Below are 22,721 nucleotides of genomic sequence, written 5' to 3'. Positions count from 1 at the left end.
GCCACTCACCCCCCTGGGCAAGGGGCACACAGACACCTGGCCCCCTCGGGTCTGCTCGTAGTAATGGGGGGCCCCGATGAGGATCAGATCGGTGCTGCCATCGCTGTCCATGTCCACGGAGCAGAGGGAGGCCCCAAAGTAGGAGCCGACCTGGAAGACAGAGGCTGGGTCGAGCTGCCTGCCCTGCCAGAGGCAGCCCTGAGGGCCAGGTCCCGCCTCTCCCCAGGTACCAGGACCTCCCCAAAGGCCCCCAAAGCCCCTCCCTCCTCTCCTCTGCCCAGGTCACCGCTCACACCCTCATCTTCGCCCCTGGCTCCCACCACGCCCAACCTGGGTCCCCGTGACTTCAGCCTTCATCCTCCATTGCCTGGACACCTGGGTGAAGATGACAGCCTTCCCGGTGTGCTGGTAACGGGGGGCCCCCAGGACCAGGCTCTGTACCCCCTTCCACAGGGCCAGCTGGGTGGAGTAACCTGAGAGGTCCAGGCCTCAGCACAAAGGCCCTCATCCCCCCTCCCCAGAACCCTGGATCACCACCCTGGGCAACGCAGCCCTCACCCCTCCTCCCCAGAACCCTGGACCCCACCCCGGGCAGCACAGCCCCCATCCCCCTCCCAGAACCCTGGACCCCACCCTGGGCAGCGCATCTCCCACCTGTCCCCAGCCCCTGGCCATTTCTCACCCAGGTAAGAATCCCTCATGTCCACATTCTCCTGAGACATGTTGATGAAGGTGGGGTTCACATTTGGGGGGTACAGGAAGGCACCTCCAGACCAGCTGAAGCTCCCCACAGCCCCCAGGACGGGGCCATCCTGAGAGGAAAAGATTCCGGGGCTGAGCAGAGGCCAGAGCAGGAAGACAGCGTGTCCCGGAGATAGGCCTGCGCCGGTGCCTCTCACCATCCCGGTTTTCCTTCATCTTCCCAGCCCTCACCAGCAGCCTCTGGGCCTCTGCCTGTCCCCACGGCCACTGCTCCACCAGCCCGGTCCCCCTCACTCACTGCCCTGTCTGCCCCTCGCTGTGCTCACCACTTCCCCTGTCTCCTGTCCCCAGTCCTAGGCTTCCTCAAACTCAAATATGCAGCCACCCCCTCTGGAAAACCATCACCAAGGCCTTATGGTGGCATCTAGGACCCTTCCCTGTCAAACCCATGGAGCCTCGCTCTGTTCCAAAGCACATCAAGCCTTTGGCCTGGACACCTCCCTTCCCTTCTCCTCCTCTGGGACTCTACTCATCTTCCCTCTCTGGAAGAGTCAACTTCATTTTTTTTTTTAAGACAGGCTGTTGCTCTGTCACGCAGGTCTGTGGTGCAGTGGCATGATCGTAGTTCACTGCAGTCTTGAACTCCTAGACTCATGTAATCCCCCCATCTCAGCCTTCTGAGTAGGTGAGACCATAGGCACATGCCACCACACCTGGCTAATTTTTTTTTTTTTTTAAGATGGGGTTTCACCATGATGGCCAGGCTGGTCTTGAACCCCTGACCTTGGGTGATCCACCCACCTCGGCCTCCCAAAGTGCTAGGATTACAGGCGTGAGCCACCGCGCCCAGCCACCTGGCAAATTTTTAAAAATTTTTTGTAGAGAGAGAGTCTCACTATGTTTCCCAGGCTGGTCTCAGACTCCTGGCCTCAAGTGACCCTCCCACGTCAGCCTCCCACAGTGCTGGTATTACAGGTGTGAGTCACTATGCCTGGCGGGAAGTCAACCTCGATGTCGCCTCCTCTGTGAGGGCTTCCTCAGCTCCTTCAGGGGTCCACAGGCATTTCCTCCTGGGTGTACTTTGTTTATTGCTTTTTTGAACTTTTGATATGGATAATTTAGAACACATACAGAAATAGAAATAAATGTATAATGAACCCCCAAGTACGTGTGACCTATCTTCAGTATCAATTCTTCTTGACCAATCTTGTTTCATTTCACCACTCCTTAGACACCTTCAAATTCCTCTGAAGCAAACCCATCTGGATCCTGAGACAGTCTTGTTTTGTCACCTAGGCTGGAGCGCAGTGGCATGATCTCGGCTCACTGCAACCTCTGCCTTCCAGGTTCAAGCGGTTCTCCCACCTGGGCCTGCCAAGTAGCTGGGATTTCAGACACACGCCACCAGACCTGACTATGTTTTTTTGGTTGTTGTTGTTTTTTGTTTGTTTGGTTGGTTTTTTTTTAGTAGAGATGGGATTTCGCCATGTTGGCCAGGCTAGTCTTGAACTCCTGACCTCAAGTGATCCACCCTTCTCAGCTTCCCAAATTGCTGGGATTACAGGCATGAGCCACAGCGCCGGGCCCCATCTGGATCCTCTGAACACACTCACACTTCCAAACCACGTCTTTAATTTCACCTGGTCCTTCTCAGCCTCCAGCCCTCTCCTTCCAGGCTGCCCTGGCTCTCTCACACTGAGGACCCTGGCAATTGCTTTGTCCGGTGCCCAGAGCAGTCTCCCCTGATTCCTCTAGAGGCGGCCTTTTCCATCTCTGAGCCTCCTCTGGCCATCTCTCTACCCCCATGCCTAGCACCATCTGAGGGGCTCATGCTTACTGTCTCCTCCACTAGAATACGTGATCCCTGAGAGCACCCCAGGCACCCTCCTCCCTGCTGTGCTTCTGGCCCCTAACACACAGTGTGGGGGCCTCTCCTTGGCAAGGGGGTGAACTTGAGGACAGGGTCTGCTCTTATTTATATCTGGCTCCCAGTCCCCAGCCGAGGGCGGGAGCAGAGTCAGTGTCCAAGAGCTGTGGATTGAGGGCAGGCTCTACCCACCATTGTGAGGGCTGCACTGAAGCCTTCTTGGGACATCTCGTGTTGGAAGGAGCTGCTTGCCCTGGACTGGGTTCCTGTGGGAAAACAGTTCAGCGAGGTTCCCAGAAGCCATGAGACCATGAGGACTCAGAACACAGGGAGGAGAACATGATCTGGAGCTTGGGTTCCGGAGAGCAAATTTGAGTGAGCTGTGAACAGGAATGGCCCATCAAGACTGCGAGGGACAGGCAGGGAGTGATGGCTCACGCTTGTAATCCCAGCACTTTGGCCGAGGGCGCTGGATCACCTGAGATCAGGAGTTCGATACCAGCCTGGCCAACAGGGCAAACCCCTGCCCCTACTAAAAAATACAAAAATTAGCCAGCCATGGTGGCACATGCCTGTAATCCCAGCTACTTGGGAGGCTGAAGCAGGAAAATTACTTGAACAGAGGAGGCAGAGGTTGCCGTGAGACGTGATCACACCATTGCCCTCCAGCCTGGGGACAGAGTGAGACTCCATCAAAAAATAAAAAAGACTCGGAACAATTGGGTGGGGACCCCTTGGCTCCCAGGCGCACCCTTGCTCCCATTTACCCTCGACTGCAAAGATCTTCTCCTGCAGCTGCTTCTGGATGCTTCCAAGGGCTGCGAAGTTGTCTACCTTGAACACATGGTCCTGCGGAGGGGCTGAGCCGATGGTGTTCAGCTCCTCCCTGGCGGTGGGTTTCTGGAAGGCATTTCCCACCTGCAGCAGAGAGGCAGCTGAGGAGGGGGAGCCCAGCAGCGCTGTGCCTGCTGGAGGTGCAGGCTGAGCCTGGGGCCAGGGTGAGGAGGAGGCGCACCCCGATGGCGTAGCGGATGATGCCAGCTTCCTCCGCCTGGGGGATGACGTCACTGTATTCCAGGGGATCTTTGTACTTCTGCCCATCTGTGATGACAATGAGGATCTTCTTGGCACTTTTGCGGGCCCCGTTCTCATGATGAAATAGCTGTGTCCTGTCGGGGAAGAGAGGGAGATGATTCTACTGAGATGTGATTGATTCTGGAAGACATCACTTGCTGCGCTCTCATCTGAAAGGCTGGGGTGTCCTGATGCCCTCATACTCTATCAGGCATGTTAAGGAATCGATTTTGGTCATTTGGGGGTTTTTTTGAGATGGAGTCTCACTCTGTTGCCCAGGCTTTGGAGCGCAGTGGTGTGATCTCAGCTCACTGTCCGCCTCCTGGGTTCAAGGCATTCTCTGGCCTCAGCTTCCTGAGTAGATGCGGTTACAGGCACCTGCCCTCACACTGACTAATTTTTGTATTTTTAGTGTAGAGATGGGGTTTTACCATGTTGGCCAAGCTGGTCTCAAACTCCTGACCTCAAGTGATCCACCCGCCTCAGCCTCCAAAGTGCTGGGATTACAGGTGTGAGCCACTGTGCCCGGGTTTTTGAAAACCACGCAAACCGTAATTAGTCAGATCAATAATGAAGGAAGTCACATTCTTTGTTTCTAAAATTCTATCCACAGCTGAACTCTCTTCTCCGGAGTCAGTGTGATTCAGAGCAGGGGCTTTGGAGTCAGACACACTTGGGGTATGGGACTTAACCTCTCCCGGCCTCTGCCTCTCTCCGTGGACGATGAGGATAATAATGGCGCTGCAGCTGTCTCTAAAGACGGACCCCAGTGGATCACACCTGGTTCCCCCCGACACTGGACCTGGCCTGGCTGAGTCCCACCCTCATCAGTAGCATGCAGTGGAAGTGGCATCATGCCAGTTACAGGTCTCAGAAGCCTTGGTTTCTTTTGCTTTTGCACTTTTGGGGGCCCTGAGCCACAATGAGAAGAGTCCGGCTACCCTGTTGGAGGCACCCATGGAGTGGCTGCATGGAGGAAGGTCACCTGGTGTAAAAGGCCCAGCCGTCCCCACCGAGCCTGCCTTCCAGCCCATCCTGCCCAGGCACCAGACACAGGAATGAAGCTCTCCATGTGCCGGCTCAACACCGGACCACAGTCACATGAGGGACGCTCTGCAAGAACAGCAGGAGATCCGCCCAGCTGAGCCCCAGGACCAAGAAAAATTATGAAGCATTGCTGCTTAATCCACTTGACTTGGGGATGGTGTGTTAGGCAACAGTAGATAACTGAAACCAGTAGTGTCGGTTATCCCCAGGCTTAAACACAGCCAAGCTTTTACACTAATTAGATGGCAGCTGCAACAAACAATTAAAAATGTAACTATCAGCCGGGGGCAGTGGCTCACGCCTGTAATCTGAGCACTTTGAGAGGCCGAAGCGGATGGATCCTGAGCTCAGGAGTTCGAGACCAGCCTGACCAACATGATGAAACCCCGTCTCTACTAAAAGAACAAAAATTAGCCAGGCAGGGTGGCGTGCCCCTGTAATCCCAGCTCCTCAGGAGGCTGAGGCAGGAGAATCGCTTGAACCCAGCAGGCAGAGGTTGCAGTGAGCCGAGATCGTGCCACTGCACTCCAGCCTGGGCGACAGAGCGAGACTCCATCTCAAAAGTAAATAAATAAATAAATATCTGCTCATGTAACTCTATAAACTCAGAGCAAATACACACAGGTTCCAAATGGAAACAACCCAAATACCTGACACCGGGGAAGGGTCTAGCCAGTCATGACCTAGCCTATTAGCAGAAAAACACACAGCTGTTTCAAGCAGTATGGGAGGCCGAGGCAGGAGGATCTTTTGAGGCTTGAAGTTGAAGACCAGCCTGGGCAACAAAGCAAGACCCCATCTCTACAAAAACTGTTTTGAAAAATTAGCCAGATGTGGTGGCATGCACCCATGGTCCCGAGGTGGGAGGATTGTTGAGCCCCAGAGTGGGAGGCTACAGTGAGCCATGATCGTGCTGCTGCCCTCCAGCCTGGGTGACAGAGTGAGACCCGTCTCAAACAAACAAACAAACAAACAATTGTGGACGTAGATGAGGGGAAAAAACCCCAAACAAGGTGAAAATAGTTTCTGCCCCGAATGTGACCATACAAAAGAAGCCGGAATAAAGATGAGGATGGCAGTAGCACTGTACTATGCCACTGAGATTTACTGATCGATTCACTTGTAGGTATCCCTTGATGTTGCTAAAATACTGTAGGGTGGTTGACTAGAGGGACTGAGGGTAATATAATATATTTTTTAAAGTTTTCTTACTGCTATTGCCATTTGGGTTTTGCTTTGTTTTTGCTTTTTTGTAATCAAACTTATTTAAAAAAAAAAAAAAGAAAGAAAGAAAGAAAGAGAAGAAAGAGGCCGGGTACAGTGACTCATGCTTGTAATCCCAGTATTTGGGAGGCTGAGGCAAACAGATTACCTGAGGTCAGGAGTTCGAGACCAACCTGGCTAACACGGTAAAACCCTGTCTCTACTAAAAATACAAAAATTAGCCAGGTGCGGTGGTGTAGGACTGTAGTTTCACATAATCGGGAGGCTGAGGCAGAAGAATTGCTTGAACTGATTGGCAGAGGTTGCGGTGAGCCGAGATTGCGCCATTGCACTCCACTCTCGGTGACAGAGTGAGATTCCATCTCAAAAAAAAAAAAAAAAGAGAAAGAAGGAAGGGAGAAAAGTGGGGAAAGAAAGAAAGAAAGAAGGAAGGAGGGAGGGAAGGAAGAAAGGAAGGAAGAAAGGAAGGAAGGAGAGGGGTGAAGGAAGGGAGGGAGGGAAGGACCAGGGTTAGGAAGGTCCAATCCTTGGCTAAGAGGAAGGAAGGAAGGAAAGAAGGAAGGGAGGGAGGGAGGGAGGAAGGAAAGAAGGGAGGAAGCAGAGGGGCAAAGGGAGGAAGGGAGGAAGGACAGATGAAGGTCAGGGAGGTCTGATCCTTGGCGGGGTCCAGCCCTGAGATGGGCGTGGCTCTGGGGAGCGGAGGCTGCTGGGAAATTCCCTGTACTCCGGGCTTGGGCGCAGGACTGGAGTTGGTGAGATCCACTCGGTCACCCCTGCCTCATTCATTTTTTTCTCCAGGCCCCAACACCGGAAGAACTGTGAGGGGTGAGGTGGAGACTCCAGAAGGGGACACTCCTGTGTGACTTTAAACTTACAGGACAGACAGAGGCCTTCCTCCTTGCTGAGTTACAAGGGGCCATCATTCAAGGCAGAAGAGCCTCCCGGAAATAAACAGGGTGAGTTTGGCAGGACCATCTAATGCTTAAGCCGAATCCTAGCACGCTCCCAGGGGTGTGTGCAGGAAGCCAAGGATCCAGACCTTCAGCCCAGCAGCTTCCCACAGAACCACATGCCCTTCTCGGGAACCCCACCTCCTACATTGTTTTAGGCGTAGAGGCAGGACAGGCGTGGGTGAGCACCTGGCAGCGCAGGGGTGAGGGAAGCAGGGCAGGAACTGAGTGGGGAGAAAGGCACCAGGAAGACCCTGGGCGACAATTCCTGAGTCCCTGACTGCTCCATTCTCTGATAAAATCTCAGGCATTTATCTGACACTTCCTGCTGAGGTGAGTACCCTACACACATGGTCTCAATCCTAAACTGTAAGCGTATCCTCATCTGAGAGTCCCTGAGACTTAGAGCCTGTCGCTCCCAGGGGTTTCACCATGTTGACCAGGGTGTAACCCCCAGAGTTACACCCAGAGTAGCTCTCAGGGAGCCAGCATGGAAGCCTGCTGTATCTGAGACAAAGCCTGGGCCTCTGGCTCCTGTAGGGGGTGGGGGAGCAGGAAGGGGGGGTCCTGGGGTCCAGCCTCCACAGAACCAGCAAAGCAGAGGCATAACGCAGAAAAGCCTAGTCTTATATCAGGGAGACCGGCAGTGAGCAGCCAGGAGCACCCGACGGGGAGATTCTCCCTACAGCCCCGACATGTTTGCTAGCCCCTTTCCCCAGCCTCCCTCAACCTCTGAGAAGAGCTGTGCTGACCCATGGTTAGGAAGCAGGGGTGGCAGCCACATCAGCAGGCCAGGGTTGGGGGTGCTTACACCACTTTCAGGATGCCCGTGGCCGTGAATGTCAGGCCTTTCAGTTGGACGATGGGATCTACCAGGCTCTGCGGGCTCGGGCTGGTCCGGAATTGCGTGAAGGTGAAGTGGATCTTCAGGAGGTTTGAGTACTGCATCAGTGAGAACTGCAAAGGCCAGAGGGGAGGGCCCAGGACTCAGTGGCTGTTACTATTGGTTTAATTTTAATTTTTAATTTTTTTGTTTTGAGACAGAGTTTCGCTCTTGTCACCCAGGCTGGAGTGCAATGGCATGATCTTGGCTCACTGCAACCTCCATCTCCTGGGTTCAAGCAATTCTCCTGCCTCAGCATCCCGAGTAGCTGGGATTACAGGTGTGCACTGCCACGCCCGGCTAATTTTGTATTTTTAGTACAGACGGGGTTTCTCCATGTTGGTCAGGCTGGTCTTGAACGCTTGACCTCGTAATCTGCCTACCTCAGCCTTCAAAAGTGCTGGGATTACAGGTGTGAGACACTGCGCCCAGCTTTTATTTTATTTTATTTTATTTTTTTTGTGCAGACAGGGTCTTATTACGTTGTCCAGGCTGGTCTCAAACTCCTGGCCTCAAGTGATCCTCTTGCCTCAGCCTCCCAAGTAGCTGGAACTAGAGGCACATGCCACCATGCCTGGCTTTTTTTTTTTTTTTTTTTTTTTTTCAGTGGAGACAAGGTCTGTGTTGCCCAGGATGGTCTCGAACTCCTGGCCTTAATCAATCTTTCCACCTCAGCCTCACGCAGTGCTGGGATTACATGTGCTAGCCACCACGCCCAGTCATACTGGTTTTATTGTTAGTAAACTTTTTATTTGGAATTATTTTGGATTTACAAACCATTTCCCATGTGTTTTGAGGCCCTGTAAATAATATACTGAAACCCAGAGAAAAAATTCACGGCCAGGCGCTGTGGCTCAAGCTTGTAATCCCAGCACTTTGGGAGGCCGAGGCGGGTGGATCACGAGGTCAAGAGATCGAGACCATCCTGGTCAACATGGTGAAACCCCGTCTCTACTAAAAATACAAAAAATTAGCTGGGCATGATGGCGCATGCCTGTAATCCCAGCTACTCAGGAGGCCGAGGCAGGAGAATTGCCTGAACCCAGGAGGCGGAGGTTGCGGTGAGCCGAGATCGCGCCATTGCACCCCAGCCTGGGCAACAAGAGCGAAACTCTGTCTCAAAAAAACAAAACAAAACAAAACAAAACCTTTGGCCGGGCGCGGTGGCTCAAGCCTGTAATCCCAGAACTTTGGGAGGCCGAGGTGGGTGGATCACGAGGTCGAGAGATCGAGACCAACCTGGTCAACATGGTGAAACCCCGTCTCTACTAAAAATACAAAAAATCAGCTGGGCATGGTGGCGCGTGCCTATAATCCCAGCTACTCAGGAGGCTGAGGCAGGAGAATTGCCTGAACCCAGGAGGCGGAGGTTGCAGTGAGCCGAGATCGCGCCATTGCACTCCAGCCTGGGTAACAAGAGCGAAACTCCGTCTCAAAAAAAAAAAAAAAAAAAAAGAGATCTAGACCATCCTGGTCAACATGGTGAAACCCTGTCTCTACTAAAAAATACAAAAAATTAGCTGGGCATGGTGGCACATGCCTGTAATCCCAGCTACTCAGGAGGCTGAGACAGGAGAATTGCCTGAACCCAGGTGGTGGAGCCGAGATCGCGCCATTGCACTCCAGCCTGGGTAACAAGAGCAAAACTCCATCTCAAAAAAAAAAAAAATTCACTGGCCCAAAAATACAAAATGTAAACTGGAAAATCGAAACCAAATGATGTTTCCTTCACAGTTTACAAAGAATCACTTTGCCCCCCACAATATTTGCTACCCTTAGCTTTTAAAAATTTTTATCATGCCTTAAATCGATTTATGTATTTCTTCACTTCCCTAGAATTTGTGGCTAGGCATGGTGGCTCATGCCTGTTATCCCAGCACTTTGGGAGGCCAAGGTGGGAGGGTTGTTTGAGGCTAAGAGTTGGAGACCATGTTGGTCAACAGCAAGACTCCATCTCTACAAACAAAAATTTGAAAATTAACCAGGCATGGTGGCGTGCACCTGTAGTCTCCATTACTCAGAAGGCTGAGGCCAGAGGAGGTCTAGGCTGCGGCGAGCTATGATTGCACCACTGCACTGCAGCCTGGATGACAGAGCAAGACCCTGTTTAAAAAAAAAAAAAAGGTGGGTTTTTTTTGCATATACATAGGTGCTAGTTACTGGGAAATAATAAAAAATCATTAGTTACATGGAAAATAAAATAAACCATCAATCAATTGGCTGAGTTACAGTCAGTCAAATTTCATAGCAAAATTATTTTTTAAACCCTTTCAATGTTTTTAAATGGCAGAAACATTGTATTTCCTGTAGTTTCTGGATACCTATTAAATGCCATGGGGGGCCTCCTAGGTCAGGGCTCAAGTCAGACCTGCGCTGGGACCACAGCTTCATCCTCCAGCCCAGCCGCATCCCAAGTGGCTGCACTGACCTGCCTCCACCCCTACCTGGGATGCCTCCCTCAGGCCAGCCTCCCCCACCCCTCAGCCCCCAGCCCCAAGTGCCCCGTCTTCACCAGGGTATCAGTGTCCTCAAACTGGTCCATTACAGCTTGGACAAAGCCCTTCATCTGGTTAAAGTCGTTTTCATCAATGCTCCCAGAGCCGTCAATCAGGAAGACGATGTCCATCTCTTGATGTGGACAGTCTGTAGGGGAATGAGGAGGAATCAGAGACGCACTGCAGGGGTCCAGCCCCTTCCCGGAGCTCCTGCTCAACAGAGCCCAGGGGCTGTTCTTGGCGTCCCAACCTGGTTTCCGACCCCTCCTTGGAGGAGGCCCTGATCAGCCGCACCAGCCCCCTGCTCCCTTCCTCTCACATAGCCTGGAAAGAGCAGGAGGAGAACGCAGGGCCCCGGTGGGCTCCTCATTCATCAATAAATAATTCATGAAACACGGTTAGGAGTGCTACAAGCTTTGTGGGAGAATGTCAAGCAAAGTGGTTCAGGGTGTGTGTTCTGGAGCCAGTGCGCCTGCACTAAACCGCAGCTCAGCCACGTGCTGACTGGTAAATTCAGGCACATTACTTAACTTCTGTGAAATTTCAGGGTCCCCGTGTGTAAAATGAAGGTAATAGCTGTAGCTACCACGTGGGATTACTGCAAGGATAAAGCAATATGCACATAGATGCTGGGGGCAAGGCCTGGCCCTCCGACAGGGTCAGCCGCTGGCACCATCCTCACCATGTGCCAGGTACCTTGGAGGCCTGTAGGATATGCCTGTAGGGATGATGCAGGGTGGCGGGCTTGAGGGGAGGGGGAAGAGGGCCAGGGATCCACCTTAGACTCCGCCCCAACCCCCCTCAGGACAGAGGCCCTCATTTCCAGCTCTGTGGAGTTGGCTCTCAGCTGAGTCCCTTACCAGGAATTGCACTAGGCAGAGGGGAACTGTCGCCCACGCCACACCTTCTGCACCTGAAGGCAGCCTTTCTCTGATGACTGGTTTGGGCTGAAGGGCCAGCTGCACGCTGAGCCCCCCAGGCATTGGCTGAAGCCTCTGGTTTTTTCATTTCTTGTTTTTTTGAGGCAGATTCTGACTGTCGCCCAGGCTGGAGTGTATTGGTGTGATCACAGGTCAGTGCAGCCTCGACCTCCCCAGGGTCAGGCAGTTCTCCCACCTCAGCCTCCTGTGTAGCTGGGACTACAGGCATGCACTGCCTTGCCTGGCTAATTTTTGTGTCTTTTTGTAGAGATGGAGTTTTGCCATGTTGCCCAGGCTGGTCTCAAACTCCTGGGCTTTAATGATCTACCTACCGTGGCTTCCCAAAGGGCTGGGATGGCAAGTGAGTGCCCCCGCATCGGCCTTGGGCTTCTATTATGATTGTATTGCGTCCACCCTTCACACTGCCACAGATGCGGCACCCAGGAACATTCCAAGCCAGTCGCAGTGGCTCACATCTGTATTCCTAGCACTGTGGGAGGCTGAGGAGGGTAGATCATTTGCGGTCAGGAGTTCAAAACCAGCCTGGCCAACATGGTGAAACCCCATCTCTACTAAAAATACAAAAAAAGCAGCTGGGCATGGTGGTGCGTGCCTATAATCCCAGCTACTCAGGAGGCTGAGTCAGGAGAATCACTTGAACTCAGGAGGTGGAGGTTGCAGTGAGCTGGGATCATGTCACTGCACTCCAGCCTGGGCCACAGAGTGAGACTCCATCTCAAAAAAAAAAAAAAAAAAAAAAAAAGAACATTCCCAAGTGACCTCAGAGTCTGTCTGGGGGAAACCACACCTAAGACCATGGCTTCAAAAGAGATGCCACCCCTTCCCTCGTGGAGCTCACTCCGAAGTCATGAGGACATACCATATGCACATCAATAAGCAAGACACTTCATGCTGTCCCCAGGCTCATGTGGGGGATGTGACCATGTTCAGGGCCCATTTGGTGGTTCCACTAGCAGCCACATCCTGTGCTACCCCCAGGGCGGTGGGAGATCAGGCCACCAGAGCATTAAGATGTGAGGCCCACACCGCAGGGCTGCCCACCACTGTGAAAAAAAAATGCCTTCCCTCTTTCCTCTCTCTGACCCCAGCTGTTCAACCACCTGGTGCTTCTAGGGTGCTGGGGAGAAACAGAAGGTCATTTCCCTTCCTGCTTCTTCAACCACCAGCAAATCTCATCACCCACAGAGCAGGCTGCAGATCCCCTAGGAGCTCCCCTTTTTTGCCCATGTCTGGGCAGCCAACGTCTTGCAGTGATGCCCATTTTTTCAGCTGCATCCAAAAACCACCCTCTCATCCTCTCTCAAGCCAGGTCTGTGGCAGTCCTCTCACAATGTCTCTTCTGTTTCTTGGTCTTTTTATTGTATCCCCTGGGCTTGCACTAGCAGGAGCCTAGACATGTCCTTTTGAAAAATGACTCTGCCAATCAGGCAAGGATGGCTCAAGCTCTGGGCTCTGCCTCTTGCTATCAATGGGAACTCATCTCTCTGAACCTTGGTTTTCTCCTCTGTAAAATGGAAATGGGCCTGCCCACCACCCAGGATGTTGTGAGGATGCAGTAAGGTGATGCCTACCAGGCACTCAGCACTGCCTGGCACACAGGTGATGCTCAGTGGACCTGGTCCCTTCCACTTGGACCCACACCCACCTTGCCTGCACCACGATTATGCTCCAGTCCCATTTGCATCAGACATCCCACCTCATGAGTTTCAGAGATGGCTCTGAGAAGACATTTACCCCTTGTTTTTAAGTGCCACCTCCCTAACCTGGCTTCACAGAAATCTCAGGCTGGGTGTGGTCCCCCCAGGACCCCTGGATGCCCTCTCCCCCTTCCCTCAGACCCCTCCATAGACTCCACCTTCACCATTTGCTCTGGGGATGTTTCTGCTGCTGCTCCACCTTTGTCTAAAGGCCCAGCATGCCTGGCATCATGGCCTCTCCAGCTCAAGCCGTACCCTCGGTTAGCACCCTGAGCAGCCCCTGGCATTCCCACCAGCACCGCAGATGAGGCAGTTTGCCTGTATCTTCCCCCCAGTCCCAGCACGCAGTCCCCAGCTGGAAGACGGGTCAGAGGGGCTAGCGCATACTATGTGCCAGGCAGGGTTCCAAGTGCTTTATACACCTCAATCCCTTCCGTCTTCATAACCCCTTGATTATTGAGCTCCATTTTGCCAATGAGGAAACTGAATGCCTTTGAGGAAATGAAGCTTTAAGGGAATGAAGCCTGGCACCCGTGGAAAATGAACCTGGGCACCACCATGAGGCAGACCGACCCTCAGAGAGATGCCACGGTGATGTCCTCAGGCCCCATTCTCTGTGGAAGACGTGAGCACTGACAACATTGCAAATCACTTTTTCCGGAGCCCGGTTGGCTCCCCTTAAAGATAAAAGTTAGTCTGATAAATCCTTGAAGTTCAGCAGTGAACCATCCGGAAGAAACACCTCCCTCGTGGATTTATCCTCACCACATCTTCACTACCCTAAGGTCCTTCCTCTGAAACTCAAGAAGCGGCCGTGCACCTGTTGGTAACTGGAAGATACTGGTGCCCTCCACAACCTGCACACTGGGGCTCCTCTCTGCCTCCATCAGAACTTCCACCCCTCAGGCCAGGCACAAGGACTCATGTCTGTAATCCCCAACACTTTGAGAGGCTGTGGTAGAGGATCCACTGAGCCCAGGAGTTCAAGACCAGCCTGGGCAACATAGCAAGACCCCCATCTCTACAAAAAAAGAAAGAAAAATTAGCCAGGTGTGGTGCATGTACCCATAGTCCCAACTACTCAGGAGGCCGAGGGAGGAGCATCACTTGAGCCCAGGAGTTTGAAACTGCAGTGAGCTATGATTGCACCACTGCACTCCAGTCTGGGCGATAGAGCAAGAATCTGTCTCAAAAAAATTATCAGGGTGTGCAAGCAGCCTGGCAGACACCCTGTTTTTTGGTTTTTGGTTTTTGGTTTTTTTGAGATGGAGTTTTGCTCTTGTCACCCAGGCTGGAGTGCAGCGTTGCAATCTTGGCTCCCTGCAACCTCCGCCTCCCAGGTTCAAGCAATTCTCCTGTCTCAGCCTTCCGAGTGGCTGAGATTACAGATGCAAGCCACCACATCCAGCTCAATTTTTTGGTATTTTTAGTAGAGGGGTTTCACCACATTGGCCAGGCCGGTTTTGAACTCCTGACATCAGGTGATCTGCCCGTCTCAGCCTTCTAAAGTGCTGGGATTACAGGCATGAGCCACCACACCCAGCAGAGACCCTGTCTTAAAAAGGAAAAAAAAGCCGGGCGCGGTGGCTCAAGCCTGTAATCCCAGCACTTTGGGAGGCCGAGGCGGGTGGATCACGAGGTCGAGAGATCGAGACCATCCTGGTCAACATGGTGAAACCCCGTCTCTACTAAAAATACAGAAAACTAGCTGGGCGTGGTGGCGCGTGCCTGTAATCCCAGCTACTCAGGAGGCTGAGGCAGGAGAATTGCCTGAACCCAGGAGGCGGAGGTTGCGGTGAGCCGAGATCGCGCCATTGCACTCCAGCCTGGGTCACAAGAGCGAAACTCCGTCTCAAAAAAATAAATAAATAAACAAATAAATAAATAAAAAGGAAAAAAAAAAAGAAGAAAAGAAAAAACCCTACGAAGAACTTCTAACCTGGAGCAGCAGGGTTTCTGCCTGAGAGGCCCTTCCCTCCCAGCTTCTCTCCAAGCCACACTCAGCCCTCAAGGGAGGGTACAGGGGCCCAGACAAAGGCCTCACACCTGCCCACCCTCAGTGCCAGCACGTGCTCCAGCAGGAACCACGGCCTGCCGGGGACCTACCTGGCAGGGCACTGGGGACTGTCCGGATGATCTCCCAATGCGAGCCCAGCAGGAGGCAGGAACCCTTTGAGTACAAGTTCTCCTCACAGGCTCTGTGCAGGGTCGGGCCACAGGCCTGGAGCAGAAGCCTGTGAGCCAGGAGCCCCCAGCACCCACTCCTCCTCACCCCCAACCCCGACCTCCTCCCCCGCAACCCTCCCCTGGCTGGAGGCACTCACTCACCAGAAGCCAGGAGAGGTCAGTGGAGGCTGCCAGGGTCAGACCCAGGGACATGTTCACGGCCATGGGACAGACTGCGAGAGCAGACACGCGGGACCTCACTCACACACCCACTCATTTGCGGGGAGGGTCTAGCCTGGAAGCTAAGGGGGGGCACAGTTGGGTTCAGGAGGGTTGAGGGCCCCAGTTCTCAGGTTGGTCACTCACTGGGCAGCTGGATGGGCTGGCAGATGCGGGTGGCAGCCACGCAGTCATACAGACGTCCCGTCTGGTTGGCCGCCACCACCTCCAGGGGGGCTCCCACCACGAGTCTGGAGACACAACCGCGGCCATGTCACTGCAGCTGCAGGAGGCGTGGGAGCCGCGGGCACTTGGGGGCAAGGAAGTGCCCCTCCATGGGGAAGTGAGACTTTGTGAGGCTAGTTCCTGGCCGCTTGGCAGAATGTTCAGAAATCAGGGCCCGGGTGTAACCCACAAATGCCCAGGGACCCTGCTGGGGTTTTGTTTATTTGGTTTTGAGCATGCATACGTACGTATGTGTGTATTTATGTTTAGAAAATTTTGTGTGTGTGTGTGTGTGTATCTATGTTTAGAAAAATTTTTTTTTCTTTAAAAAGAAAACTATTTAAAGACCAAAATGGCATTTCCCCATCATGGGTAAGTACATTGCATTTCTGAGTTGCCATTACTTTGAGCTACCCAAGAAATAGATCATCTCAAGTTAATTGGAACAATTTCCTGAAGACAGGAGCCTTCAAAATAAATAGTCGATTCACTGGATCAATGTAAATATTATATGAGCAATTTCAATTGACCAATTTAAAGTAGTGCACTAGGATTCATAGCTGTATCTATAGTTAGGTAGAGTCAATGGTTTATTTGCAAAACTGCCTGAGTGGGAAAAATTTTTTAATTTTGGAAATGTTTATCACTACCCACAATCTCCCCAACAAGGTGAGAAAAACAGACAAATACTGGTGTATTTTAATGTGCCAAGCAAGGCTTTGACAAATGGGCCTACGGGGGCTCCTTCGACAGGACCCTTCCTTTACAGAAAGCTATAGTCTGTGTGCCGTGGTTCAGGGGACGCCTAAGACTTTGTGATGAAACCCTGAGCGTTGGCTAGAGAGGCAGCAGTTTGGGACCCTCTGATATGAATGACAAGCAAACCCTTAGTGTAAGCTATCAACCTCATGCTTTTATTTACCCACACCATTACTGACAGGCTGGCTCCATCTTTTCAGTATTGGGTTATGAATGAACAGAAGCCAGAAAAAACAGTGACTTTATAGTAATCTCCTCCTTGTAATCACCTCCTCCATGGAGCCCTCCCTGTGACCAACTGAGCCTTCCTATCCTCTAGGACTCACTCCAGCACCACCTCTTCCATGGAACCCTCCTGAGTCTGCTCACTCCCTGCCTTTGCCCCCCAGACCTTGGTGACTCTGGCCCCCCAGACCAGGCCAGAGCATTACCAATGATATATTAGTTTACTGTAATTTGAATACTGGGGAATGGTGAGCAATAAATAGTTTTATATTCTCTTTTTCTGTCCGATTAGAGCCAGGGTCTCACTTTGTCACCCAGGCTGGAATGCAGTGGCACGATCATGGCAACCTCAACCTCCTGGGCTCAAGTAATCCTCCTGCCTCAGCCTCCTGAGTACCTGGGGCTACAGATGCACGCCACCTCACCCAGCTGTTTTTTTGTTTTTATAGAAACAGGATCTTGCTATGTTGGCCAGCCTGGTCTTAAATTTTTGGCCTCAAGCAATCCTCCTGTCTTGGCTTCCCAAAGTGCTGGGTTTGTAGATATGAACCACAGCTCTCAGCCAATATATTCTGTTTTTTAATGGAGCCTGAAAAGCTGATGGTGATGGAAGTCAGACCAGGGGATCTCTGGGTTTGCCAGGTAATGAGAAGAAGCCCATGGCAGCCCTGTGCCTGTGGGATTTTACATAGGAGCAGCTGACCTAGGTGGTACTCACCCAGGCACACACAGGTGTAATTTTTCATTAAGTTGGGTCTTTCAGATCTGTGCTCTTCAGTTGACCACATTTCCAAATAAAGAAAAAAGCCTGGTGCCTGGCACTTGCTTCCATGCCCCCAGACTGCCGGCCATGTGAGGAAGGGGGAGGGATGTATGGTTGGAGGTCGGTGATCTCTTGTACCTCCTTGTGACCAACTAAGCCTTCCTGTTCTCTGGGGCTCACTGCCAACACTACCTCCTCCATGGAGCGCTCCTGGGTCTGCTCACTCCCTGCCTGTGCCCCTAGACCTTGGTGACACCTGTGTCACATTGTGACTTGAGCTCTCTGGGACAGGAGAATGTCCCAGTGAGCTCCTGGAAGCGGGGGCAGGTTCATAATTTGTGGGTCCCGATTCAAAATAAAAATGTGGGGTCTCTTGGGGTTGGGGGGCTCTTTCCTTTCTTCTGCTCTCTCCCTCAACCTGTCCTGGTTTTTTTTTTTTGTTTGCTGTGTAGTGTCCCCACTCCCTCAGGGTACTCACAGGGTAAGTACAACTAACCCTGACTTTACCCAGATCATGCCAGGGGTGGAAGGTGGCAGCGGTCACTGCACCCACGTGGGTGGCAGAGCCAGCAGCTGAGACCCTTTCCTAAGAGACAGTGGGAGGTGGGGCTGCTGCTGAGCTGAGGCTCCAAACCCTCAGTGCATCTTTCTTTCTTTTTGTTTGTTTGTTTGTTTGTTTTTGACAGAGTCTCACTCTCACCCAAGCTGGAGTGCAGTGGCGCAATCTCGGCTCACTGCAACCTCCACCTCCCAGGTTCAAGCAATTTTTCTGCCTCAGCCTCCCAAGTACCTGGGGTTACAGGTGCCCGCCACTACACCTTTCTAATTTGTTCTGTATTTTTAGTAGAGATGGGGTTTCATGGTGTTGGCCACACTCCTGGCCTCGGGTGATCTGCCTGCCTCGGCCTCCCAAGGAACTTCCAGGCATGAGCCATGGTGCCCAGCCCTGCCATCATTCTTCACTTACGAAACACAAATGCACAGGTAAAATCATTAAGAATTGGCAAGGCAGAGTGGCTCACACCTGTGATCCCAGCACTTTGGGAGGCCAAGGCAGGAGGATGGCATGAGCCCAGGAGTTCAGCCAGTCTAGACAACATAGCAAGACCCCGTCTCTATAAAGAGTAAAACAAAATAAAGCAACAATAAAACAGGCATGATGGCATGCACCTGTGGTCCCAGCTGCTCAGGAGGCTGAGGTGAGAGGATCACTTGAGTCTGGGTTGAGGCTGCAGTGAGCTATGATTGCACCACTGCACTCCAGCCCGGGCAACAGAGCTGGAGTAAAACTAAAAATAAAAATCATCAGGAATTTCAAGAGGTCAAGGGCAGAATATTAAACTCCAAACGTAGTGAGTGTGGGTCCCGTGTGACTGCACTGGCCCCCTAGCAGGCAGGTTCAAGGCCTCCTTCCCGAGGTGAGGTGGGGTCTCGCCTAGAGTTTTGTGGCCCTTCTTGGGATTGATGATTCTTCATAATTCAAAAATTGAAAGATCTCTTCACTTCCTCCAACTTCCCCGCACCTCATCTTTTACATATTTCTTACATCACCTTTAATTTTGGACTTCCTTCCATAAGCAGTGCTTGAAACTCACGATTTGCTGATTTCAGCAACTGAAAAATTCTCTAACTTCCCCTAACTCGTATTATCGCTCGTCTCAGCAAAATGTGTTGCTTTCCACTCATTTTTAGAGATCAATAATATGTGATTCAGGGCCTCCAAGGAGCCAGGGAAAGACTTCTCACCCCTGCTGCCCTTCCTCCAGGACACCTCCCTGGGGTAGCCTGTGTGTACCCACCCCCAGCGCACCATGCGGTGGAGGTTCCGTGTGTGTGGCGGGGGTGGGGGCAGTTAGTGGTGCCTACCGAGATCCACCAAACTGCACCACGCTCTGTCCAAAGCCGGCTGCGTCCTCCTGGAAGATCGTGGGCTCCTCCACATCCAGGTTGAATCCATGATAAGAAGCCAGGACTGAGGAATATTTGATGGGGGCGGGGTGGGATGGGGTTGGGAGTTAAGGAAGCCCCAACCCCTCAGGCCTCTCAGCCTCTTCTTTTTTTTTTTTTTTTCTGAGATGGAGTCTCACTCTGTTGCCCAAGCTGAAGTGGAATGGTGCAGTCTCGGCTCCCTGAAATCTCCATCTCCTGTGTTCAAGTGATTCTCCTGCCTCAGCCTCCCAAGTAGCTGGTGTTACCAGTGCACACCACCACGCCCAGCTCTTTTTTGTATTTTTAGTAGAGATGGGGTTTCACCATGTCGGCCAGGCTGGTCTCGAACTCCTGACCTCAGGTGAGCTGCCCATCTCAGCCTCCCAAAGTGCTGGAATGACAAGCATGAGCCACTGTGCCCGGCCAGGCCTGAGTTTTGATGGCACGTGAATGTGGCTGTGAAGCAGTTTTCACCAGGGGGACTCGTCCCCATGTGCAGTCAGGACTTGGAGAAAAGCAGGCCCACAGAGGTGATGTCTAACCTTTCCCCCTCCGTGGTGGCTTCTGTGGCTTTCCACTCCCAGGGGGAAGCTGGGGAGACCTCTCTCACCCACATCAGGGACCCCATGAACAGGAGCAGGGAAGCCTGGGACAACATGGCCAGCTGGAGAGGCAGCTGAGTCGCCACCTGAGCACAGACCCTGAGCCCCTCTTTGTTCAGGTAGGTCATACTCTCCCGACTCCAGGCCACTCACATACGAGGTGGCTCCCTGTCTCAGCTCTTCACGAGAGTCGTGAGAGCCGACCACCAGCCCCCAGCCTGCCCTCCCAGATGGAGACCCCTCAGAACCCCTCGAAGCTTCTCTCCAACCTCCTGGCCCCACTTACCACCCAGAAGGAGCAGGACGCCGAAGGTCATCCCTGAGCAGCGTGTCGACGGGAAGTGGAGCGCTGGGGACAGAGCACAGACGGTGCTCACTCTCCAGGGGGTAGTTAAAATAATGACTCAGGGCTCCACACGGCAGGAGGAGGGGCACAGTGGGTAAGAAGGCTCTGGTTAATCAGAGAACAGAAGAGGGGGCAGAGGCCAATGACACCCTGGGGAAAAACCCTCATCCACGCCCCCTCCACCACCTGCAGAGACCTGGCTTCCTTCTCCCAGAAGACCACCCTCCCCCAGCCTTGGGAACCAGTTGGTACCCAGGGAGCCCCGTAGCTCTCCGGGGTCCCACAGGAGTGGAAGAGCAGAAAGCAGAACGGCTGCAGAGGTCCCGGCACGTGGATGTGAGCCTGGAGAGAGGCCTGGAGAGCTAGGCCAGGGTGTGGTTTCAAAAAGCAGAGCCCCTCCAGATGAGAACGGACACCGAAAGTAACAAAGTCGTGCAATGTGCTACCACTCAGCGAGACATGAGATCAAACTATGGACAGGATGCCACGGCTCATGTCTGTGGTCCCAGAGTTTTGGTGAGACCAAGGTGGGTGAATTGCTTCAGGCCAGGAGTTCAAGACCAGCCTGGGCAACATAGCCAGGGCCTGTCTTTACAATAAATAAATAAATAGCAAAGAACAAACTACACTTCTGTACAACACCACAGGTTAACGCAATTTTAGCTTAAGTGAAAAAGAAGCCAGACACCAGAATGCCTAATGTCTGGTTCCTTTCACATAGAAGTTAAAGAACAGGCAAAATCCATCTTTGAAAATAGAAATTAGAAGAGTGATTGCCTATTATGAGGCAGAGAAGGAAACTTTTTTTTTTTTTTTTGACAGGTTTTGCTATGTCACCCAGGCTGGAACGCAGTGGCAGGATCAGAGCTCACTGCAGCCTCAAATTCCCAGGCTCAAGCAATCCTCCCACGTCAGCCTCCTGGTCACTGGGAATACAGGTGCACACCACCATGCCCAGTTAATTTTTTTGTTTTTTGTAGAGATGAGATCTCACGATGTTGCCCAGGCTGGTCTTGAATTCCTGGACTCAAGCAATCCTCCCACCTCCTCCTCCCAAAGTGCTGGGATTACAGCTGTAAGCCACCACATCCAGCCAGGAATCTTTAACGTGTTAAATTTAGCATTTAACACAATATTCTAAAATTTGTTACATGGGGTTGGGGAGAAGATAAATGAGTGGTTGTTATTTATTTTCTGTAATTTTCCATGTATTTGAAATATTCTACAATTAAACATAAATGTTCCTTTAAAATGTGAAAAAAATGTTCTCTATATAAAAGCCTAGGAATAGACCAGGCACAGTGGCTCATGCCTATAATCCCAGCACTTTGGAAAGCTGAGATGGGCAGCTCATGAGGTCAGGAGTTAGAGACCAGCATGGCCAATATGATGAAACCCCGTCTCTACTAAAAATACAAAAATTAGCTAGGTGTGATGGTGGGTGCCTGTAATCCCTGCTACTGAGGAGGCTGAGGCAGGAGAATTGCCTGAACCCAGGAGGCAGAAGTTGCGGTGAGCCAAGATCACCTTTTATGTCTCTGTTCACACTTGTTTTGTGCATTTCTTCATCATGCTGAATTCCTGACAGGTTGTACAGTATAAACCACATAGTGTGGACACAGCTTTTTCCCTCTGAGCTGATAAAGTTTATAACATGTTCCTGAGACACATTCATTCAGGCTAGAATAGAAATCTTTACTAACTTAGATTCTGAGGAATTTATGCCTGTCTTGAGAATCAGTTCGGCCACTTTGCCCCACTTACCCACGGGTGGGCTAACAGGCACACGTGAACAGGGGCCAGCAGAAAACACCCATGACCGGCACCTCTCTTCCAACCTGGTTAATGTATTTCTTTTGTTCACTCAGTTCTCCTAAAACCACCGGCCCAGGCTCCTTGCTGCAAAAATTGCCAGATCATGAGAATTAAGTCATAAAAAGTTGGATGCTCAACTTTTCTGGCTCTATAGATGTATTTGTTCGCAGACATGCAACATTAAAGACAACTTAGCCAGGCTGGGCATGGTGGCTCTTGCCTGTAATCCCAGCACTATGGGAGGCAGAAGCAGGAGGATCACTTTAGGGCAGGAGTGCAAGACCAGCCTGGGCAACACAGTGAGACACCATCACAACAACAACAAAAAATTTTTTTTGAGACAGAGTCCTGCTCTGTTGCCCAGGCTGGAGGCAGTGGTGCAATCTCAGCTCACTGCAGCCTCTGCCTCCTGGGTTCCAGCGATTCTCCTGCATCAGCCTCCTGAGTAGCTGGAACTACATACAGGCAAGTACTACCATGCCCAGCTAATTTTGTATTTTTAGTACAGACGGGGTTTCACCATGTTGGCCAGGCTGGTCTCAAACTCCTGACCTCAGGTGATCCGCCTGACTCGACCTCCCAAAGTGCTAGTATTACAGGTGTGAGCCACTGTGCCCAGCAATTTTTTAAAAATTAGCCAGTGGTACGAGCGAAGATCACACCACTGCACTCCAGCCTGGGTGACAGAATGAGTCAAGGGTGAGTGGCCTCCTCGAGCTGCCCTGTGCTCTGTGAATACAACCCTGCAAGCATCAGCCTCTTTAGGCTGAGTGCACCATAAATAGTTAGCCC

The 22,721-nt window shown here is 52.0% G+C and overlaps 1 protein-coding gene across 7 annotated transcripts in view; it reads right to left on the bottom strand.

Moving 5' to 3' along the window:
- Positions 1-20,172, bottom strand: part of ITGAD (integrin subunit alpha D) — a 36,755-nt gene extending 16,583 nt beyond the window's left edge. The window contains exons 1-13 of one of the 7 annotated variants that reach the window (XM_039478170.2): positions 20,055-20,172; positions 19,104-19,209; positions 15,413-15,516; positions 15,209-15,279; positions 14,987-15,101; positions 10,260-10,390; positions 7,676-7,821; positions 3,585-3,738; positions 3,337-3,487; positions 2,762-2,835; positions 683-812; positions 331-473; positions 10-150 (exon numbers count right to left, since the gene is read on the bottom strand). In XM_039478170.2, coding sequence (XP_039334104.2) covers positions 10-150; positions 331-473; positions 683-812; positions 2,762-2,835; positions 3,337-3,487; positions 3,585-3,738; positions 7,676-7,821; positions 10,260-10,390; positions 14,987-15,101; positions 15,209-15,279; positions 15,413-15,516; positions 19,104-19,209; positions 20,055-20,085 — 1,497 coding nt within the window. In that variant the 5' untranslated portion in view covers positions 20,086-20,172. Of the gene's footprint in view, positions 1-9; positions 151-330; positions 474-682; positions 813-2,761; positions 2,836-3,336; positions 3,488-3,584; positions 3,739-7,675; positions 7,822-9,748; positions 10,232-10,259; positions 10,391-14,986; positions 15,102-15,208; positions 15,280-15,412; positions 15,517-19,103; positions 19,210-20,054 lie in introns of those variants that run through there. The other 6 variants (XM_074382051.1, XM_003930034.4, XM_074382052.1 and 3 more) reach the window with 6 other exon arrangements.
- Between the last annotated feature and the right edge of the window lie 2,549 nt (positions 20,173-22,721).

Source organism: Saimiri boliviensis, chromosome 12 (genome assembly GCF_048565385.1).
Source record: "Saimiri boliviensis isolate mSaiBol1 chromosome 12, mSaiBol1.pri, whole genome shotgun sequence".
NCBI classification, from domain to species: Eukaryota; Metazoa; Chordata; class Mammalia; order Primates; family Cebidae; genus Saimiri; species Saimiri boliviensis.
The sequence above is the reverse complement of the archived record's forward strand: the minus strand, read 5'-3'. Positions and strand labels throughout refer to the sequence as shown.